A 20,289-nucleotide genomic window follows, 5' to 3' on the forward strand; every position below is an offset into this window, starting at 1 on the left:
ATCCTGGTATGCATGGTCACCTCCCCCCCGTATCCTGGTGTACATGGTACCCTCTCTCCCCCTAATCCTGGTATGTATTTTCCCCTCACCCCCTTTTCATCATATGCATGGTCCCCTCACCCCCCAATCCTGGTCTACATGGTCTCCCTCACCCCCTTTTCATGGTATGTATGGTTCCCTCACCCCCTAATCCTGGTCTACTTGGTCCCCTCACCCCCATTTCCTGGTATGTATGGTCCCCTCACCCCCTAATCCTTGTATACATGGTCCCCTCACCCACCTTTTCTGATATGTGTAGTCCCCTCACCCCCTGATCCTGGTATACATGGTCCCCTCACCCCCTTTCCTGAAATGCATTGTGCTCTCACCCCCCTTTCGTGGTTTGCATGGTTCCCTCACCCCCCCTTTCATGGTATGCATGGTCCCCTCACCCCCCTTTCTTTGTATGCATGGTCCCCTCACATCCCTTTCCTGGTATGCATTGTCCTCTCACCCCCCTTTCGTGGTATGCATGGTCCCCTCACCCCCGTATCCTGGTGTGCATGGTTCTCCTTCACCCTCTAATCCTGGTATGCATTTTCCCCTCACCTCCCTTTTGTGGTATACATGGTCCTCTCGCCCCCTTTCCTGGTATGCATGGTCCCCTCATTCTCCAATCCTGGTATGCATTTTCCCCTCACCCCCCTTTCGTGGTATGCATGGTCCTCTCATCCACCTTTCCTGGTATGTATGGTCCCCTCATCCCCTAATCCTGGTATACATGGTTCCCTCACCCCCCTTTTCTGATAAGCATGGTCCCCTCACTCCCTAATCCTGGTATACATAGTCCCCTCACTCCCTTTCCTGATATACATTGTCCTCTCACCCCCCTTTCATGGTATGCATGGTCCCCTCACCCCCCTTTCATGGTATGCATGGTCCCCTCACCCCCCTTTCGTGGTATGCATAGTCCCCTCACCCACCTTTCCTGGTATGCATGGTCCCCTCACCCCCCTATCCTGGTATGTATGGTCCCCTCACCCCCCTATCCTGGTATGCATGGTCACCTCCCCCCCGTATCCTTGTGTGCATTTTCCCCTCACCCCCCTTTCGTGGTATGTATGGTCCTCTCACCCACCTTTCCTGGTATGTATGGTCCCCTCACCCCTAATCCTGGTATACATGGTCCCGTAACCCACCTTTCCTGGTATGTATGGTCCCCTCACCACTAATCCTGGTATACATGGTCGCCTCACCCTCTTTTCCTGATAGGCATGGTCCCTCTCACCCCTATTAAACTGGACACATACAAAAAAAACATTTATACTCACTTTTCTTCCCTGTGTCCAGCGCTGCCCCGTTCTGCCAGAGGGCGGGAGAGGAGTCTCGGGCCGGAGAATGTGCATGCCCATATCGCGCTGTCCGACATCATATTGCTGAAGACACACTGCAAATGTATCTTCAGTAAAATGGCGCCGGATAGCGCAATGCACATGCGAGATTCCCACACGCACTCCTGCCCCAGTCTCCGGCCAAAGAGAAGGGCTGCGGCAACGCTCCTCCCGATCAGGTAAGTATGTAACTATGGCGCCCGAGATCGTGGTATGCAGTGTGTACACGTACCGCCATCTCCGGCACCATACACTCTCCTCTTACCGCTGGATGCCTCATTCTGTGTGGAGCCAGACTGCGCAGGCACTTCGCACTTGTATGATGGGTATATGGGCATGGGACTATGGGATGGAGGATGTGTGATGGGTATATGGGCATGGGACTATGGGATGGAGGATGTGTGATGGGTATATGGGCACTCAACTATGGGATGGAGGATATGTATGATGGGTATATGGGCACGGACCTATGGGATCGTGGATATGTATGATGGGTATATGGGCATGGGACTATGGGATGGAGGATAATTATAATTTGCTATAACTAACCACAGTTAGTTACTATGCCCGGGCAGCGCCGGACTCTTCAGCTGGTCTAATATATAATGCTCAGGTGTATGTATGTATGTATGTGTGTATGTATGTGTGTATGTCCGGGATTGACATCCACACCGTCGCAGCTACAGCCACAAAATTTGGCACAGTCACACGTCTGGACCCCGAGAGTGTCCTAGGCTATGTTGTGAGGTGAAATTTTAACCCCGCGCGTTCCAATTCACCAAACAATTTTGCCCCTATCTACATAATGGGGAAAAAGTGTGTGTGTATCAAGCCCCGCCCCTCATTATGATGTCACAATAGTTGCCATGGCGATGCTGATGTCATCATAGGCTTCAATCCCCGCCGCTCATTATGATGTCATAATGGTTGACTATGGGATGGAGGATGTTTCATGGGTATATGGGCACTGGACTATGGGATAGAGGATATGTATGACGGGTATATGGGCACGGGACTATGGGATGGAGGATGTGTGATGGGTATATGGGAACTGGACTATGGGATGGAGGATATGTATGACGGGTATATGAGCACGGGACTATGGGATGGAGGATATGTATGATGGGTATATGGGCACGGGACTATGGGATGGAGGATATGTATGATGGGTATATGGGCATGGGACTATGAGATGAAGGATGTGTGATGGGTATATGGGCACTCGACTATGGGATGGCGAATATGTATTATGGGTATATGGGCATGGTACTATGGGATGGAGGATGTGTGATGGGCATATGGGCATGGGACTATAGGATTGAGGATGTGTGATGGGTATATGGGTACTCGACTATGGGATGGCGAATATGCATGATGGGTATATGAGCATGGGACTATGGGATGGAGGATATGTATGACGGGTATATGGGCACGGGACTATGGGATGGAGGATGTGTGATGGGTATATGGGCACTCGACTATGGGATGGAGGATATGTATGATGGGTATATGGGCACGGGACTATGGGATGGAGGATGTGTGATGGGCATATGGGCATAGGACTATAGGATTGAGGATGTGTGATGGGTATATGGGTACTTGACTATGGGATGGCAAATAAGCATGATGGGTATATGAGCATGGGACTTTGGGATGGAGGATATGTATGACGGGTATATGGGCACAGGACTATGGGATGGAGGATGTGTGACGGGTATATGGGCACGGGACTATGGGATGGAGGATATGTATGATGAGTATATGGGCACGGGACTATGGGATGGAGGATATGTATGATGGGTATATGGGCATGGGACTATGAGATGAAGGATGTGTGATGGGTATATGGGCACTCGACTATGGGATGGCGAATATGTATTATGGGTATATGGGCATGGGACTATGGGATGGAGGATGTGTGATGGGCATATGGGCATGGGACTATAGGATGGAGGATATGTGATGGGTATATGGGCACTCGACTATGGGATGGAGGATATGTATGATGGGTATATGGGCATGGGCCTATGGGATCGTGGATATGTATGATGGGTATATGAGCACGGGACTATGGGATGGAGGATAATTATAATTTGCTATATCTAACCACAGTTAGTTATTATGCCCGGGCAGCGCCGGGCTCTTCAGCTAGTCTATTATATAAAGCTCAATGTAGGTCTGTATGTATGTATGTATGTATGTGTGTATGTCCGGGATTGGCATCCGCACCGTCGCAGCTACAGCCACAAAATTTGGCACAGTCACATGTCTGGACCCCGAGAGTGTCCTAGGCTATGTTGTGAGGCGAAATTTTAACCCCGCGCGTTCCAATTCGCCAAACAATTTTGCCCCATCTGCATAATGGGGAAAAAGTGTGTGTGTGTATCAAGCCCCGCCCCTCATTATGATGTCATAATGGTTGCCATGGCGACGCTGATGTCATCATAGGTTGTAAGCCCCGCTGCTCATTATGATGTCATAATGGTTGACTATGGGATGGAGGATGTGTGATGGGTATATGGGCACTGGACTATGGGATGGAGGATATGTATGACAGGTATATGGGCACGGGACTATGGGATGGAGGATGTGTGATGGGTATATGGGCACTGGACTATGGGATGGAGGATATGTATGACGGGTATATGGGCATGGGACTATGGGAAGGCGGATATGTATGATGGGTATATGGGCACGGGACTATGTGATGGAGGATAGGTATGATGGGTATATGGGCATAGGAATATGAGATTAAGGATGCGTGATGAGTATATGGGCACTCGACTATGGGATGGGGAATATGTATGATGGGTATATGGGCACGGGACTCTGGGATGAAGGATATGTTTGGCAGGTATATGAGCACGGGACTATGGGATTTAGGATGTGTGATGGGTATATGGGCACTGGACTGTGGGATGGAGGATATGTATGATGGGTATATGGGCACGGGACTATGGGATGGAGGATATGTATGATGGGTATATGGGCATGGGACTATGAGATGAAGGATGTGTGATGGGTATATGGGCACTCGACTATGGGATGGCGAATATGTATGATGGGTATATGGGCATGGGACTATGGGATAGAGGATGTGTGATGGGCATATGGGCATAGAAATATGGGATGGAGGATGTGTGATGGGTATATGGGCACTCGACTATGGGATGGAGGATATGTATGATGGGTATATGGACACGGGTCTATGGGATCGTGGATATGTATGATGGTTATATGGGCACGGGACTATGGGATGGAGGATAATTATAATTTGCTATAACTAACCACAGTTAGTTACTATGCCTGGGCAGCGCCGTGCTCTTCAGCTTGTCTAATATATAAAGCTCTATGTGGGTATGTATGTATGTATGTGTGTATGTCCGGGATTGGCATCCGCACCGTCGCAGCTATAGCCACAAAATTTGGCACAGTCACACATCTGCACCCCAAGAGTGTCCTAAGCTATGTTGTGAGGCGAAATTTTAACCCCGCGCGTTCCAATTCACCAAACAATTTTGCCCCTATCTACATAATGGGGGAAAAGTGTGTGTGTATTAAGCCCCGCCCCTCATTATGATGTCATTATGGTTGCCATGGTGACGCTGATGTCATCATAGGTTGTAAGCCCCGCCGCTCATTATGATGTCATAATGGTTGACTATGGGATGGAGGATGTGTGAAGAGTATATGGGCACTGGACTATGGGATGGAGGATGTGTGATGGGTATATGGGCACTGGACTATGGGATGGAGGATATGTATGATGGGTATATGGGCACGGGACTATGGGATGGAGGATATGTATTATGGGTATATGGGCATGGGACTATGGGATGGAGGATATGTATGTTGGGTATATGGGCATGGGACTATGAAATGAAGGATGTGTGATGGGTATATGGGCAATCGACTATGGGATGGCGAATATGTATGATGGGTATATGGGCATGGGACTATGGGATGGAGAATATGTATGATGGGTATATGGGCATGGGACTATGGGATGGAGGATGTGTGATGGGTATATGGGCACTCGACTATGGGATGGAGGGTATGTTTGATGGGTATATGGGCACGGGCCTATGGGATGGTGGATATGTATGATGGGTACATGGGCACGGGACTATGGGATGGAGGATAATTATAATTTGTTATAACTAACCACAGTTAGTTACTATGTCCGAGCAGCGCCGGGCTCTTCAGCTATTATAATATCTTAGTTCCAATAATATAAATTATTCAGTCTGTGACTCTCCCCAATTAACTCTAAGGCTATGTGCACACAGAAAATGTGAAAGGTTTTACAGTATAAGAAAAGTAACATAGTGTTTAAGGTGTAAAAAAAACCCTGTTTGGGAGAGAAGAACAGACAAATTGCGGCGCCCTAAGTGCGTAAACACAATATTCTAGTCCTTAAAGGGTCCACAATTTTATGCACTCACCTGATAGAAGACTAATATGGCTTTAGATAGTGCATCCTCAAAAATCCTTCCTTCTGGGATGCTTCTCAGTAGACAGGGCTTGCAGCTTGCCTCGGGTGGATCCAAGTGAAACAGCCAGGTTCAGGCTCACACAGGATGAGTAAATCAAGAAAGGCACATCCAGCCCATGAACGGCAGCGCTTCCCAGGATTCCCATCAAAAGATGATATTTTATATTTTTTTATTTCATAGTTTAAAAAGAGATACAACGCGTTTTGGATACAGTGTATATCCTTCATCAGGTATCATAAAAACACAGTACAAATCCTAATAGTATAAAATTCATATAGTAGCAACCTTTTATCCCAGTCTCAGAAACTTGAGACTTGAGAATAAATCAAGTTTCTGAGACTGCGATAAAAGGTTGCTAATATATATAAGAGTAACTGAATTTTATACTATTAGGATTAGTACTGTGTTTTTATGATACCTGATGAAGGATATACACTGTATCCGAAACGCGTTGTATCTCTTTTTTAACCTATGAAATAAAAAAATATGAAATATCATCTTTGGATGTGAGTCCTGGGAATCGCTGCTGTTCATGGGCCCGGATGTGCCTTTCTTGATAGTATTTAAGGTTGAAGGGAGACTTTAAGTCCATCTAGTTCAACCCATATCCTATCCTAACTTGTCCTAACATGTTGATCCAGAGGAAGGCAAAAAAAACCCATGTGACAAACACTAAGCTCCACATTGGGGGAAAAATTCCTTTCTGACTCCACATATGGCAATCAGACTAGTTCCCTGGATCAACGCAATATCAAGGAAACTACAGTAGTGTATATAACCTGTAATATTATACTTTTCAAGAAAGGCATCCAGGCCCTTCTTAAATTTTAGTAGGGAATCACTCATTACAACATCATACGGCAGAACGTTCCATAGTCTCACTGCTCTTACAGTAAAGAATCTGCGTCTGTGATTATGCTTAAACCTTCTCTCCTCCAGATGTAGAGGATGCCCCCTTGTCCCCATCACAGATCTAAGAGTAAAAAGATCATTAGAAAGGTCTTTGTACTGTCCCCTCATATATTTGTATATTATAATAAGATCACCCCTAAGCCTTCGTTTTTCCAAACTAAATAACCCTAAGTGTAATAACCTGTCTTGGAATTGCAGACCCCCCAGTTCTCTAATAACTTTGGTCGCACCCGCTTTAGTTCAGATATGTCTTTCTTACACACTGGAGACCAGAAATATGCACAATATTCTAAGTGTGGTCGCACTAGTGAGGTAAAATTATGTTCTCCTCATGAGCATCTTTGCCTCTTTTAATTCATCCCATTATTTTACTTGCCTTTGCAGCAGCTGCCTGACACTGGCCACTAAATGTGAGTTTGCCGTCCAACCATACACCCAGGTCTTTTTCAGTGACAGTTTTGCCCAGTGTTTGACAATTAAGCACATAATTATACATCTTGCTCGTTCTACCCAAGTGCATGACTTTACATTTATCCCCAACATTTGCCATTTATCAGCCCAAGCTTCTAGTTTGCATAACTCTTCCTGTAATATAAAATTGTCCTCCTCTGTATTGATTACCCTGCAGAGTTTAGTGTCATCTGCAAATATTCAAATTCTACTCTCTATGCCCCCTACAAGGTCATTAATAAATATGTTAAAAGGTCATTAATAAATATGTTTCCTATCCCTGAGCCAGCTCTTAGCCCACTTACACATATTTTCCCCTATCCCCATTGTTCTCATTTTATGTATCAATCTTTTGTGTGGCACTGTATCAAAAGCTTTTGAAACGTCCATGTACACCACATCTACTGCATTCCCTTGGTCCAGTCCGGAACTTACCTCTTCATAGAAGCTTATCAGATTAGTCTGACATGAATGGTCCCTTGTTAACCCATGATATTGTGTCATGAGGTTATTCTTCTTCAGATTCTCCAGTATAGTATCTATTAGAAAACCCTCCAGGATTTTACCCACAGAAGAGTTTAAGCTCACTGGCCTATAATTTCCAAGTTCAGTTTTTGTCCCCTTTTTGAATATTGGCTCATTTGCTATACGTCAGTCCTGTGGTACAGACCCTGTTTTAAAGATTAAAAATAATGGTTTATCTATGACTGTACTTAATTCCTGCAGTACTCGGGGGTGTATCCCATCTGGGCCAAGGATTTGTCAATTTTAGTGATTTTTAGACGCTGCCATACATCCTTACTCGGTTAAGCAGGTGATATTTAATGGAGAATTTTTCTTTATCACTGATCATATTATCCGTCATGGGATTTTCTTGTGTAAATACTGCTGAAAAAAGTCATTTAGCATATTGACTATTTCCGCATCCTCATCCATCATTTCACCCAGACTATTTTTAAGGGGGGCCAACACTATAGTTTTTTAGTTTTTATTATTTATGTAGTTAAAGAATATTTTGGGATTATTTTTAATTTCTCTGGCAAAGAGTCTCTCTGTCTCAATCTGTGCTGTCTTGATTTGCTGTTTACAGAATTTATTTAATTTTCTGTATTTATTTAATGCCTCATCACTACCTACTTGCTTTAATTCACTAAATGCTTTATTTTTGTCACTTATTACGCCCTTTACAGCTCTGTTTAGCCATAGTGGTTTCCTTCTATTTCTAGCATGTTTATTCCCATACGGTATATACTGTGCACAGGTCCTATTCAGGATGCTAATAAATGTCTCCCATTTTCTTTGTGTACTTTTATGTCTCAGGATATCGTCCCAGTTTATTGCACTAAAGCTACTTTCACACTTGTGGTTTTTGCGCTGCGTGCGCAGTGCAAATGCGCATAAAAAATGCATCACGCGTTTTTTATGCGTTTTCTTGTTTTTTGCGCATGGTTTTTACAAAATTTTGTGGGTGAATTTCGTGCGCATGCGTTTTTTTGAGACAGGTCGGGCACACAAAAATGCAACAGGATGCATTTTGTGCGCCCGGGCGCACACTACAAAAAAACGCATGCGCATACAAACGCATGACTGCGCACACATGTTAAGTATAGGAAAAAAACGCATGTGCATTTATGCGCAAAAACGCAGCGCAAAAAAAACGCAAGTGTGAAACCAGCCTAAGATCATCTCTACACATCTTATGAAAAGATACATGAAAACTTATTATTTTGTGATCACTATTACCCAAGTGACTCCCAACCCTTATATTTGATATGCGGTCTGGCCTGTTGGTTAATATTAGGTCTAGCAGTGACCCCCCTCTTGTTGGATCCTGAACCAGTTGTGAAAGGAAATTGTCTCTCATAGTTGTCAAAAACCTATTACCTTTGCTGGAACTGCAGCTTTCGGTTCCCCAATGTAATTCGGGGTAGTTGAAGTCCCCCATAATAATGACTTCTCATTGAGTTGCTGCTTCATGTATTTCCTTTACGAGGATATTCTCCATTGCTTCCATTATTTTTGGAGACTTATAACAAACCCCTATCAGTAGAGTTGAGCGATACCGTCCGATACTTCAAAGTATCGGATCGGAATGGATCGGCCGATCTTAAAAAAAAGTATCGGTATCGCCGATTCCGATACCGGAAGTCCCATTCAAGTCTATGGGACTTCCGGTATCGGAATAAGAAAAATCCTGTTTTTCCCTTGTACAGCCTCTCTGGGGTCTGTACGGGCCTTTCGGGGGGCTGTGCCGGCCTGCCAGGGGGTCTGTGCAGGCTCCGGTGGGCTGTGCCGGCCTGCCGGGGGGCTGTGCCGGCCTGCCGGGGGGCTGTGCAGGCTCCGGTGGTCTGTGCCGGCCTGCCGGGGGGCTGTGCAGGCTCCGGTGGGCTGTGCCGGCCTGCCGGGGGGCTGTGCCGGCCTGCCGGGGGGCTGTGCAGGCTTCGGGGTCTGTGCAGGCATCGTCCGATGGGACTACAAGTCCCATCGGGCGATGCCTGCTACCATGACAGTGATTGACACATTAGCCAATGATGGGACAGTAGTAGTCCCATCATCCGGCTAATGTGTTGAATGTAAAAAAAAAAAAAAATTACATGCTACATACATACAACATGCATACTACATACATGCTACATTCATACTACATGCTACATTCATACTACATATATACTACATGCAACATACATACTACATATATACTACATGCAACATACATACTACATATATACTACATGCATGCAACATGCATACTACATATATACTACATACATACTACATATATACTACATGCATGCTACATACATACTACATACATACTACATATATGCTACATACATACTACATATATACTACATGCATGCTACATACATACTGCATGCTACATACATACTACATGCTACATACATACCACATATATACTACATACATACTACATGCATGCTACATGCTACATACATACCACATACATACTACATACATACTACATACATACTACATGCTACATACATACTACATATATACTACATGCAACATACATACTACATATATACTACATGCATGCAACATGCATACTACATATATACTATATGCTACATACATACTACATATATGCTACATACATACTACATATATACTACATGCATGCTACATATATACTGCATGCTACATACATACTACATACATACTACATATATGCTACATACATACTACATATATACTACATGCAACATACATACTGCATGCTACATACATACTACATGCTACATACATACCACATATATACTACATACATACTACATGCATGCTACATGCTACATACATACCACATACATACTACATACATACTACATACATACTACATGCTACATACATACTACATATATACTACATGCATGCTACATACATACTACATGCTACATACATACTACATATATACTACATGCATGCTACATACATACTACATGCATGCTACATACAAACTACATGCTACATACATACCACATATATACTACATACATACTACATGCTACATACATACTACATATATACTACATGCATGCTACATACATACTGCATGCTACATGCATGCTACATACATACTACATACATACTACATGCTACATACATACCACATATATACTACATACATACTACATACAATACATTCATACAATACATACATAGACATACAGTACATATAACATAGAGTAACATACTTACCAATACTTGTCACATTGTTCCCCGAAGCCATTGTCTTTTACGGAATAAATATTAACATAACAAACCACAAAAATACTCACCCACGATCCGAAGCAGTCCACGAGTGTGTCCCACGACGATCTTGGGTAGAGAACTGCAGCATCAGCTGTTGCTGCCGTTCTCTACGGGCTGCAGGAATCCAATGACGGAAGGTAGGTATCCTTCCGCACTGTATTCCTCCGCCACTTAAAAAAAAAAAGTCCCTAGTCTCACTTTATGCCATTGCTGTGTGGGAAATTCCCACGCAGCAATGGCATAAAGTGAGACTAGGGACTTTTTTTTTTTTAAGTGGCGGAGGAATACAGTGCGGAAGGATACCTACCTTCCGTCATTGGATTCCTGCAGCCCGTAGAGAACGGCAGCAACAGCTGATGCTGCAGTTCTCTACCCAAGATCGTCGTGGGACACACTCGTGGACTGCTTCGGATCGTGGGTGAGTATTTTTGTGGTTTGTTATGTTAATATTTATTCCGTAAAAGACAATGGCTTCGGGGAACAATGTGACAAGTATTGGTAAGTATGTTACTCTATGTTATATGTACTGTATGTCTATGTATGTATTGTATGAATGTATTGTATGTAGTATGTATGTAGTATATATGTGGTATGTATGTAGCATGTAGTATGTATGTAGTATGTATGTAGCATGCATGTAGCATGCAGTATGTATGTAGCATGCATGTAGTATGTATGTAGTATGTATGTAGTATGTATGTAGTATGTATGTAGCATGTATGTAGAATGTATGTAGCATGTAGTATGTATGTAGCATGTAGTATGTATGTAGCATGCATGTAGTATGTATGTAGTATGTATGTGGTATGTATGTAGCATGTAGTATGTATGTAGCATGCATGTAGTATATATGTGTTATGTATGTAGTATGTATGTAGTATGTATGTAGTATGTATGTAGCATGCATGTAGTATGTATGTAGTATGTATGTAGTATGTATGTAGCATGCAGTATTTATGTAGCATGTATGTAGCATGTATGTAGTATGTATGTAGTATATATGTAGTATGTATGTAGCATTTAGTATGTATGTAGCATGCATGTAGTATATATGTAGTATGTATGTAGCATGTAGTATGTATGTAGCATGCATGTAGTATGTATGTAGTATGTATGTAGTATATATGTAGTATGTATGTAGCATGTAGTATGTATGTAGCATGCATGTAGTATATATGTAGTATGTATGTAGCATGTAGTATGTATGTAGTATGTATGTAGTATGTATGTAGCATGTAGTATGTATGTAGTATATATGTGTTATGTATGTAGTATGTATGTAGTATGTATGTAGTATGTATGTGGTATGTATGTGGTATATATGTGGTATGTATGTGGTATGTATGTAGTATGTATGTAGTATGTATGTAGCATGTAGTATGTATGTAGCATGCATGTAGTATGTATGTAGTATTTTTTTTTTTTTTTAACATTTAACACATTAGCCGGATGATGGGACTACTACTGTCCCATCATTGGCTAATGTGTCAATCACTGTCATGGTAGCAGGCATCGCCAGATGGGAATTGTAGTCCCATCGGACGATGCTTGCACAGACCCCCGGACATCAGCACAGCCCCCCGGCAGGCCGGCACAGCCCCCCGGCAGGCCGGCACAGACCCCCACAGGGTGCACAGACCACCGGCAGGCCGGCACAGCCCCCCGGCAGGCCGGTACAGACCCCCACAGGGTGCACAGACCACCGGCAGGCTGGCACAGCCCCCCGGCAGGCCGGTACAGACCCCGGGCAGTCCACACAGCCCCCCGGCAGGCCGGCACAGCCCCCCGGCAGGCCGGCAGAGACCCCCGGAAGGCCCGAAATGACGGCGCATCATGATGCGCACACACCGCGCATTATGATGACGTCAGGCTGTCAATCAACTTTGAACTTCCGATTCCGATGCCGACTTCCAATATTGAAAAAATATCGGAAGTCGGTATCGGAATTCCGATACAGCAAGTATCGGCCGATACCCGATACTTGCGGTATCGGAATGCTCAACACTACCTATCAGTAATTTATTATTTTTCCCCCTCCCCTTATCTCCACCCACATTTTCATTAGATTCACATATATTATCACGCAGGATGGGTTTTAAGGATGATTTTACATATAAAGACACACCTCTCCCTCGCTTATTTTTACGGTCATTTCTGAACAGACTACATCCCTGTAAATTAACCACCCAGTCATGGCTCTCATACAGCCATGTCTCAGATATCCCCACCATGTCATAATTATGCTCCAACAAAGTTACCGTATTTTTCGCTTTATAAGACGCACCTGATTATAAGACGCACCCCCAAATGTGGTGAAGGAGTAGAGAATTTTTTAATAAATGGGGTCCGTCTTATAATGCCAGTGTCCGTCTAACAAATCATATAGGGTATATGTCCCTCATAGCCCCCCATCCTAAAATTAGCCCCCTTAATCTGGATATGGCCACCTTATATTGAATATAGCCCCCTTGTGCTGGCACACGGGCCCCCTGTGGCTGACACACGGCCCCCTGTGGCTGACACACGGCCCCCTGTGGCTGACACACTGGCCCCCTGTGGCTGACACACGGCCCCCTGTGGCTGACACATGGCCCCCTGTGGCTGACACACGGCCCCCTGTGGCTGGCTCACTGGCCCCCTGTGGCTGACACACGGCCCCCTGTGGCTGACACATGGCCCCCTGTGTTAGATATCGCCTCCATGCTGCTGCTTTTAGTAAAATAAACTCTTTCCTTACCTTCTCAGCGCTGTTCCTCCTCGTGTCTCCCTCAGTGTGGTTGAGCTCCTCCTCCACTTCCTGGTTCTCAGTGCCGGTCATGTGATCAGCACAGCAGAGTGATATCATCTCTGCGTGCCTGATGACAGCGGCAGCCGAGACACTGGGAGATCAGCGCTGGAGGAGGTAAGGAAAGAGTTTTTTATTTTACTATGGGCAGCAGCATGGGGGCGATATCTAACACAGGGGATCATGTGCGATCAAAGGAGGGCGCAGGCAGCTATAATATGCGCCACTCCCCCAGCCAGTCACCGTGGTGCGGTTTCAGCACCATGGTGATGGACAGCGGCAGTGCATATTATATGAGCGGGAGCAGGAGATCAAAGGCTCCCTCCAGCAGCTTTTACCAGCTCACAGCACCGCTCCAAAGCTGCCCCCACCTCCCCTGGACCCTGCAGTATATATATATATATACACCCCCCTCCCCCATATATTCGGATTATAAGACGCACCCCCTACTTTCCCCCAAAATTTGGGGGAACAAAAGTGCGTCTTATAAAGCGAAAAATACGGTAATTCTAATTCCTTCATTTTGCTGGTGAGGCTTCTGGCATTAGTACATGCACTTTATGTATCTCTCATTACCTCTATTCTTCTCTAAAATCTTTAACTGTTCTAATCCCAGTCCCCAATTTCATTATTTGTGCCCAGGTCTCTATCTCCACTATCTTCCCCTCCTTTAAAATGAATACCCTCCCCCCAATCCCTAGTTTAAACACTCTTCCAACCTTCTAGCCATTTTCTCCCCTAGCACAGCTGCACCCTCCCCATTGAGGTGCAGTCCATCCCTAGTGTAGAACCTGTAGCCAGTTTTCGGCCCAATTTTCCAGGAACCCAAACCCCTTCTTCCTACACCAATTCCAGAGCCACTTATTTATCTCCCTAATATCTTGTTGCCTCTCTGGTGTTGCTTGCGGAATAGGTAGTATTTCAGAGAATACCACCTTGGAGGTCCTTGCTTTAAGATTGTGGCTTAATTCCCTGAAATTATCTTTAAGGAACTTCTACCTACCTCTAAATATGCGATTTATGCCAATATAATAATAATAATAATAATAATAAATTTTATTTTTATAGCGCCGACATATTCCGCAGCACTTTACATTTCAGAGGTATATGCACCAATATGCACCATGACCGCTTGATCCTCACCAACCACTCCCAATAATTTGTCAACCCGATCAGCAATGTGTCGGACTCGAGCACCAGGTAGGCAGCACACTGTTCGACGATCCCTGTCTTTGTGACAGATTGCCCTATCTGTTCCCCTCATACAAGCCCCCCACTACCAGCACCTGTCTGGCTTGCCCTGCTCTCCTATTTCCCCCATTACTGGAGCAGACACTCCTCTGGTTTTCAGAGGACATGCCTTGCTGCAGCAGTGCTACCCCTGTACTGACACTCCCCTCATCTGCCAACTTAGCAAACTTATTGGGGTGTACCAGATCAGGACTAGCCTCCCTGGCACTCTTCCCTCTACCCCGTCTTCTAACTGTCACCCAGCTAGCTGCTTTACTGTACTGCAGCTACAACCTAGCATCCCCCCTCATCTATCCCACTGAGCATATTGTCTATGGATCTCAGTGTTGCCAGCTGCACATTTAGATCCAGTATCTGGGCTTCCAAATGCACAACAATGCTCATATCTCGCACAGCAGTATGCACCCTCGACCGGCTGTTCAAGGATTGCATACATGTGGCAAGATGTACACTGGATGGCATTGCCAATAGTGGAGCACATTTCCTAATGGGGATTGCATCAGACAAAAAAGTTAAGTAAAACGAATAAAAAGTATTAATAAAATATTTCAGCAATTCAGTAATTCCTCCCTTGTCAACTCCCTGAATCCAAAGTCACTGAATCACAAGTCACACACTTACCACCGTTGGCACTTACGCTCCGGTCACACTCAGCTCGCTCACACTTGCTCAGGGAGAAGATTTAAATAGATTTTTTTCCCCTTCATCAGCAATCCACCCTGCAGCTCAATGCACTTCCAAAAGTGAATGAAATCCCTGAAGTCTCATGCACATGTTGCAAATTTTTTCCTTGCGGATTTGTAACAGATTATAATCCGCATAATGTCATTTCTTGCACTGTATTTCACCCATACTATTGGGGAAAAATAAGTATCAAAAGCATGGCAAAAATGTGTTAAAAAATAAATGTATTTTACGCATCTTTCTTCCAGCCAACACATTAGGATATGCAGCAGAATTTTCTCCTGCAAATTCTGAACATGTACAGATAGCCTTAGTCCCTGTCCTGTGACCCCCATCATTCACTTCAACTACTTGATAGCATCATATGATTTTGGGGGTGGGAGAAGATGCCATCAGGTACAGAGCATCCTCTGCCACCTCCAAATTTAATACAAGTCCCCAACAAAGCCTTCTCCCACCTTTCAGCTCATTATAAAGTGTCATATGCACTACATCTCCACCTCTCCCACTCCCCAATAAATGTTAAGTCCCCAATAGCATCACAATGAATTGGGAGATGTAGGAGGACACTATCAGTTGCTTAGACTCTCCATCACCACTCAATTCATTTTATATCCATATCTAATGTCCTCCTTCCTCTGTTCATAAGTCCATTATAAGTCCCCTTCCTCCTATCCCAATCCCCCACATCCCTCCTTCCCCACATCCCATCATAGTCCTCTCCTCCACCTCCATAATTGCCTTCTCCACCACCCCAGTAAGTGTTCTCCCCATGACCCCATCATTGCTCTCTACACCACCTTCTTCATTGCCCTCTCCACCACCTCCATCATTGTTCTCCCCCACCTCCATCATTACCCTGTCCACCAACTCCATTATTTTCTCCCCCACCTCCATCATTACCCTCTCCACCACCTCCATCATTGCCCTCTCCACCACCTGTGTCATTACCCTCTCCACCACCCCCATAATTGTTCTCCACATAACCTCCATCATTGTGCTCTCAATATGTACACACACCACACTCACATACACCGCTCACCTCTCCACAGGTTCTGCCACAGCATCATCGTTGCTGGCAACTTCCTCTCTCTGACACAGACATGCGCTGAATGCTGACGTCATCCAGCCGCGCGGCTGTGTCTGAAAGGAAGCGTGGGCAGGAAGCGGAGGATGGATCCCTGGAGCTCCGCTGCCATTTTCACTGCCATTGGAGAATCAGGCCAGGTTATCTTAAGTGTTAGCCAACCTACAGAGGCTCCCATCCACCTCCGGGCCCCAGTTAAGCTGCGCCAGTTGCATATGCAGTATGTACACCCCTGACCTAGTGGTAGATATATTACTTTTTCCAGGATGATTTTTTGTTTTTTTGCTGTTTTAATTAATATAGATCAAGGTTATTTTTTATTTTTTGGGTTTTTCTTACTCATGTAAGGCTTTTCTTATTTACCCTTTTTTTACTTAACTTTGTAAGACAATACATAAAAAGACCCACATCTATCGAACCTTATGGTAGTTTTAAAATGCCCAAAATACTCAGCAGAGCAAGAGGAGTAGAATATGAGTAAATCTGACCCCTTTTGTCTTTGTGACCAAACCAACTTTTTTGTAGTGTTTTATATATTTTTAGGAAATGATACCTCTTTTCACAAAGCTGACATCAGCTCTTGGACTCTGTATACACCAATTTGCCTAATTACACACACAGAAAAAAGAAAACCCTCTTATTATATGATGTAACAATCAATGAAGACTCAGATGCGAACAGACTGTATTCTTTTTTTTCAAACAAAAGTTAAGGACCATACTAACTCTGACTTTTGAGTTCATTAAATAACATGTTTTGTCAAGAATTGAACTTTCTCTATCTTTGCCTTACCATTTAAGCAAAATACAGCACAATAAGCATGTTTTTTTTCTTTCAGTTCAACGGAGGATCAGTTTGGATGGCAAACACAAGGTGAACAACAATTTAATTTTTATTACGTATTTTTAAATCCTGGTATTGAGTTTGGGAATGTATTGTTACTGTTAGATATTATTTTCTGTCAAAAACGTGTCAAACACATAACTTAAATTAACCCTTTAGCTGCCAGGTTTTTGTGTTATTTTTCTTTTCTTTTTGAACATTTTGTATTTCTGATAGCCAGGACATTTTTTTTACACTTTTTTTTACACATTAAGCCTATAATAAATTAAACAGCATACCACGCCAAAAAGAAACAAAGCCTTAAAAAAGTAATCATAACAGGTAAAAATTTCCACATTTTTTTATGTTATACTGACAAACTTAAATGTATTTTATTGGGATTTTATGTGATATTCCAACACAAATTAGTATTTGTGAAGTGTAAAAAAAGATAAGTGGTTTTCGAATTATTTTAAAAATACAAATCTGAAAATTGTGATGTCCATTTATATTCAGCCTCCTGTAGTCTGATAATACCTAAATAAAATCCTCAATCAATCAATCAATTGTCTTCAGAAGTCACATAATTAGCAAATCATCTCTATGTGCTTTTATTTTTTGAACTATAAGACGCACTTATTTCCTCCAAAAATTTGAAAGAATATGGGGGGTGTCTTATAGTCTGGATGTACCTGCTCTGGCTGTAGATGGGGAGGTGGGGGAGCAGCAGCGCAGAATAGCGGGTCACTGTGGCAGCAGCCGGCTGCTGCTGTAAGTTGGTGAAATAATATTACTCCCTTGCTCTCCCCCATAGTAGTTTTTATATGTTTCTACTGTGTATCTGGTGGTACTGCTACATGTCATCGTGTATAACACCCGAAGTTAATGGTATTGCCACGCTTTGGTCTGTGTTACCATTCTTGTAAATGTGTTGTGTTTTATTATGTTTTAGATAGAGAAAGTGCAGTTCATCCTTTTGGACACTATAGGGGGGCACTTTAGCATGTAGAATTCTTTTCAAGATAGGGTTAAGTGTAGGAGGGGCTGTCGGGAGTTAAGGCTAGCTAAATAGGAAGTTAGTTCAGACAGGGCCAGGGTGCCTGAAGTGTCCACATGGGCTATAGGCCCAGGATGGCTCAGCAGCTGCACAACGTTTATTAAGTGAAAGTCCCAGTTATCCACAGCTATTGAACATTAGTACAGTGAGCCAGAACAGCAGCTATATGTAGCGACTCATCACTTGGGAGGAGGGTCTTAGGACCACAGTAGGACGGGCTGAGGAACTTCATGCTGTATCTTCACCAGGAGTAGTAAAGATGGGTTGGATGCTTTTCCAGAGGCAACTAAACCAGGTGACTGATTTCAAGTCTGGGGCAAAACAGGCAGAAGGAGTTGTCATCTTGGCAAGGTTAGGCCAGGATGAAGCTGGAGGGCAGTCCGGTCTGGGTAAGTGCCGTGTGGAAGTGTCAGCACAGTAGGGAAAACTGAGGAAACATGTCAAGATGGATGTGTAAGAAGTGATATGCCAACTGTGGATATATTGTGTGAAGTTGTCAATAAAGAAACCGTTCAAGTTACCATGGACTGTGTTTCAGTTATTTGGAGTCCCCTCACAGAGGGGCCATCACTGCTAGGGAAGTGCCCAGTGGGACCTGAACCTGGAGACGCAGGTACGCTGAATGCTAGACTTTACTTTTCTGTGGGGGAAGGCCTGGATGCTGATGCTCTAGTGTCCCTGGCCACGACTAAAGTCAAGGCTGACCCTTACACTGCTAACACATGTGTACGCTGCTAAAGAAAAAAGTGTAATCACTGCTCTCCATGCCCATGGGAGTGGAGAGCAGTGAATATGAATTTCTGTTTAGTAGCAAACATGCTTTTAGCTGCATCCACTGGCTTTCTTGCAGCAGCTGGGCTCTGGAGTGTGCCTGCTACTTAAGGGAATTAATATTCACTGCACTCCACACCCATGGGAATGGAGAGCAGTGAATATTCATTGAACTTTAATAGCGGGCACAGTAGTCGAAGCCCCAGGCTTCCTGCAGCGGCCGGGCAATCCTGTGTGCCCGCTATTAGAGAGAATGTATATTCACTGCTCTCCATGCCCATGAGAGTGGAGAGCAGTGAATATTCATGTGCTTTAGTAGCAGGCACACAAGATCTCCTGGCAGCTGCAGGGGCTGGTGGCTGCAGCTAACAGTGTGACCGCTATTAAAGATCAATAAATATTCACTGCACCACACACCCATAGTCCCGGCGTGGGTAGCAGTGAGTAGTCCGGCAGCTGTCCTCTGCTTGTAAAGCAGCACATAATGTCACTGCCATGAGCTTGCTTACCAGCATGAATCTGCTACTGGCATCAGAACAGGGCACTGCCAGGGAGCGCAGGGAAGGTAAGTAGAATGGTTTATTTTTTATGTTTTTTTTAATGTTTTTCTGATTGGGGCCATGCATACCAGGATAGAGATGAGGGGGCCATGCATACCAGGATAGGAATGAGAGGGCCATGCATACCAGGATAGGGATGAGGAGGTGATGCATACCAGGATAGTGACGAAGAGGCCATGCATATCAGGATAGGAATGAGGATGCCTTGCATACTAGGATAGGAATGGGTGCCATGCAGCCCAAGATAGGGATGAGGAGGCCCTGCATACC

General features: G+C 44.2%; 1 protein-coding gene across 6 annotated transcripts in view; it reads left to right on the forward strand.

The window, feature by feature from the left end:
- The window catches only part of CTNND2 (catenin delta 2), a 3,465,616-nt gene that overhangs the window by 360,927 nt on the left and 3,084,400 nt on the right, over positions 1-20,289 (forward strand). For all 6 annotated transcript variants that reach the window (XM_073587627.1, XM_073587626.1, XM_073587628.1 and 3 more), the window contains one exon: positions 17,648-17,682. In XM_073587627.1, coding sequence (XP_073443728.1) covers positions 17,648-17,682 — 35 coding nt within the window. The remainder of the gene's footprint in view (positions 1-17,647; positions 17,683-20,289) is intronic.

Source organism: Dendrobates tinctorius, unplaced genomic scaffold (genome assembly GCF_039654945.1).
Source record: "Dendrobates tinctorius isolate UK_male_01 unplaced genomic scaffold, ASM3965494v1 ptg000100l, whole genome shotgun sequence".
Lineage (NCBI taxonomy): Eukaryota > Metazoa > Chordata > Amphibia > Anura > Dendrobatidae > Dendrobates > Dendrobates tinctorius.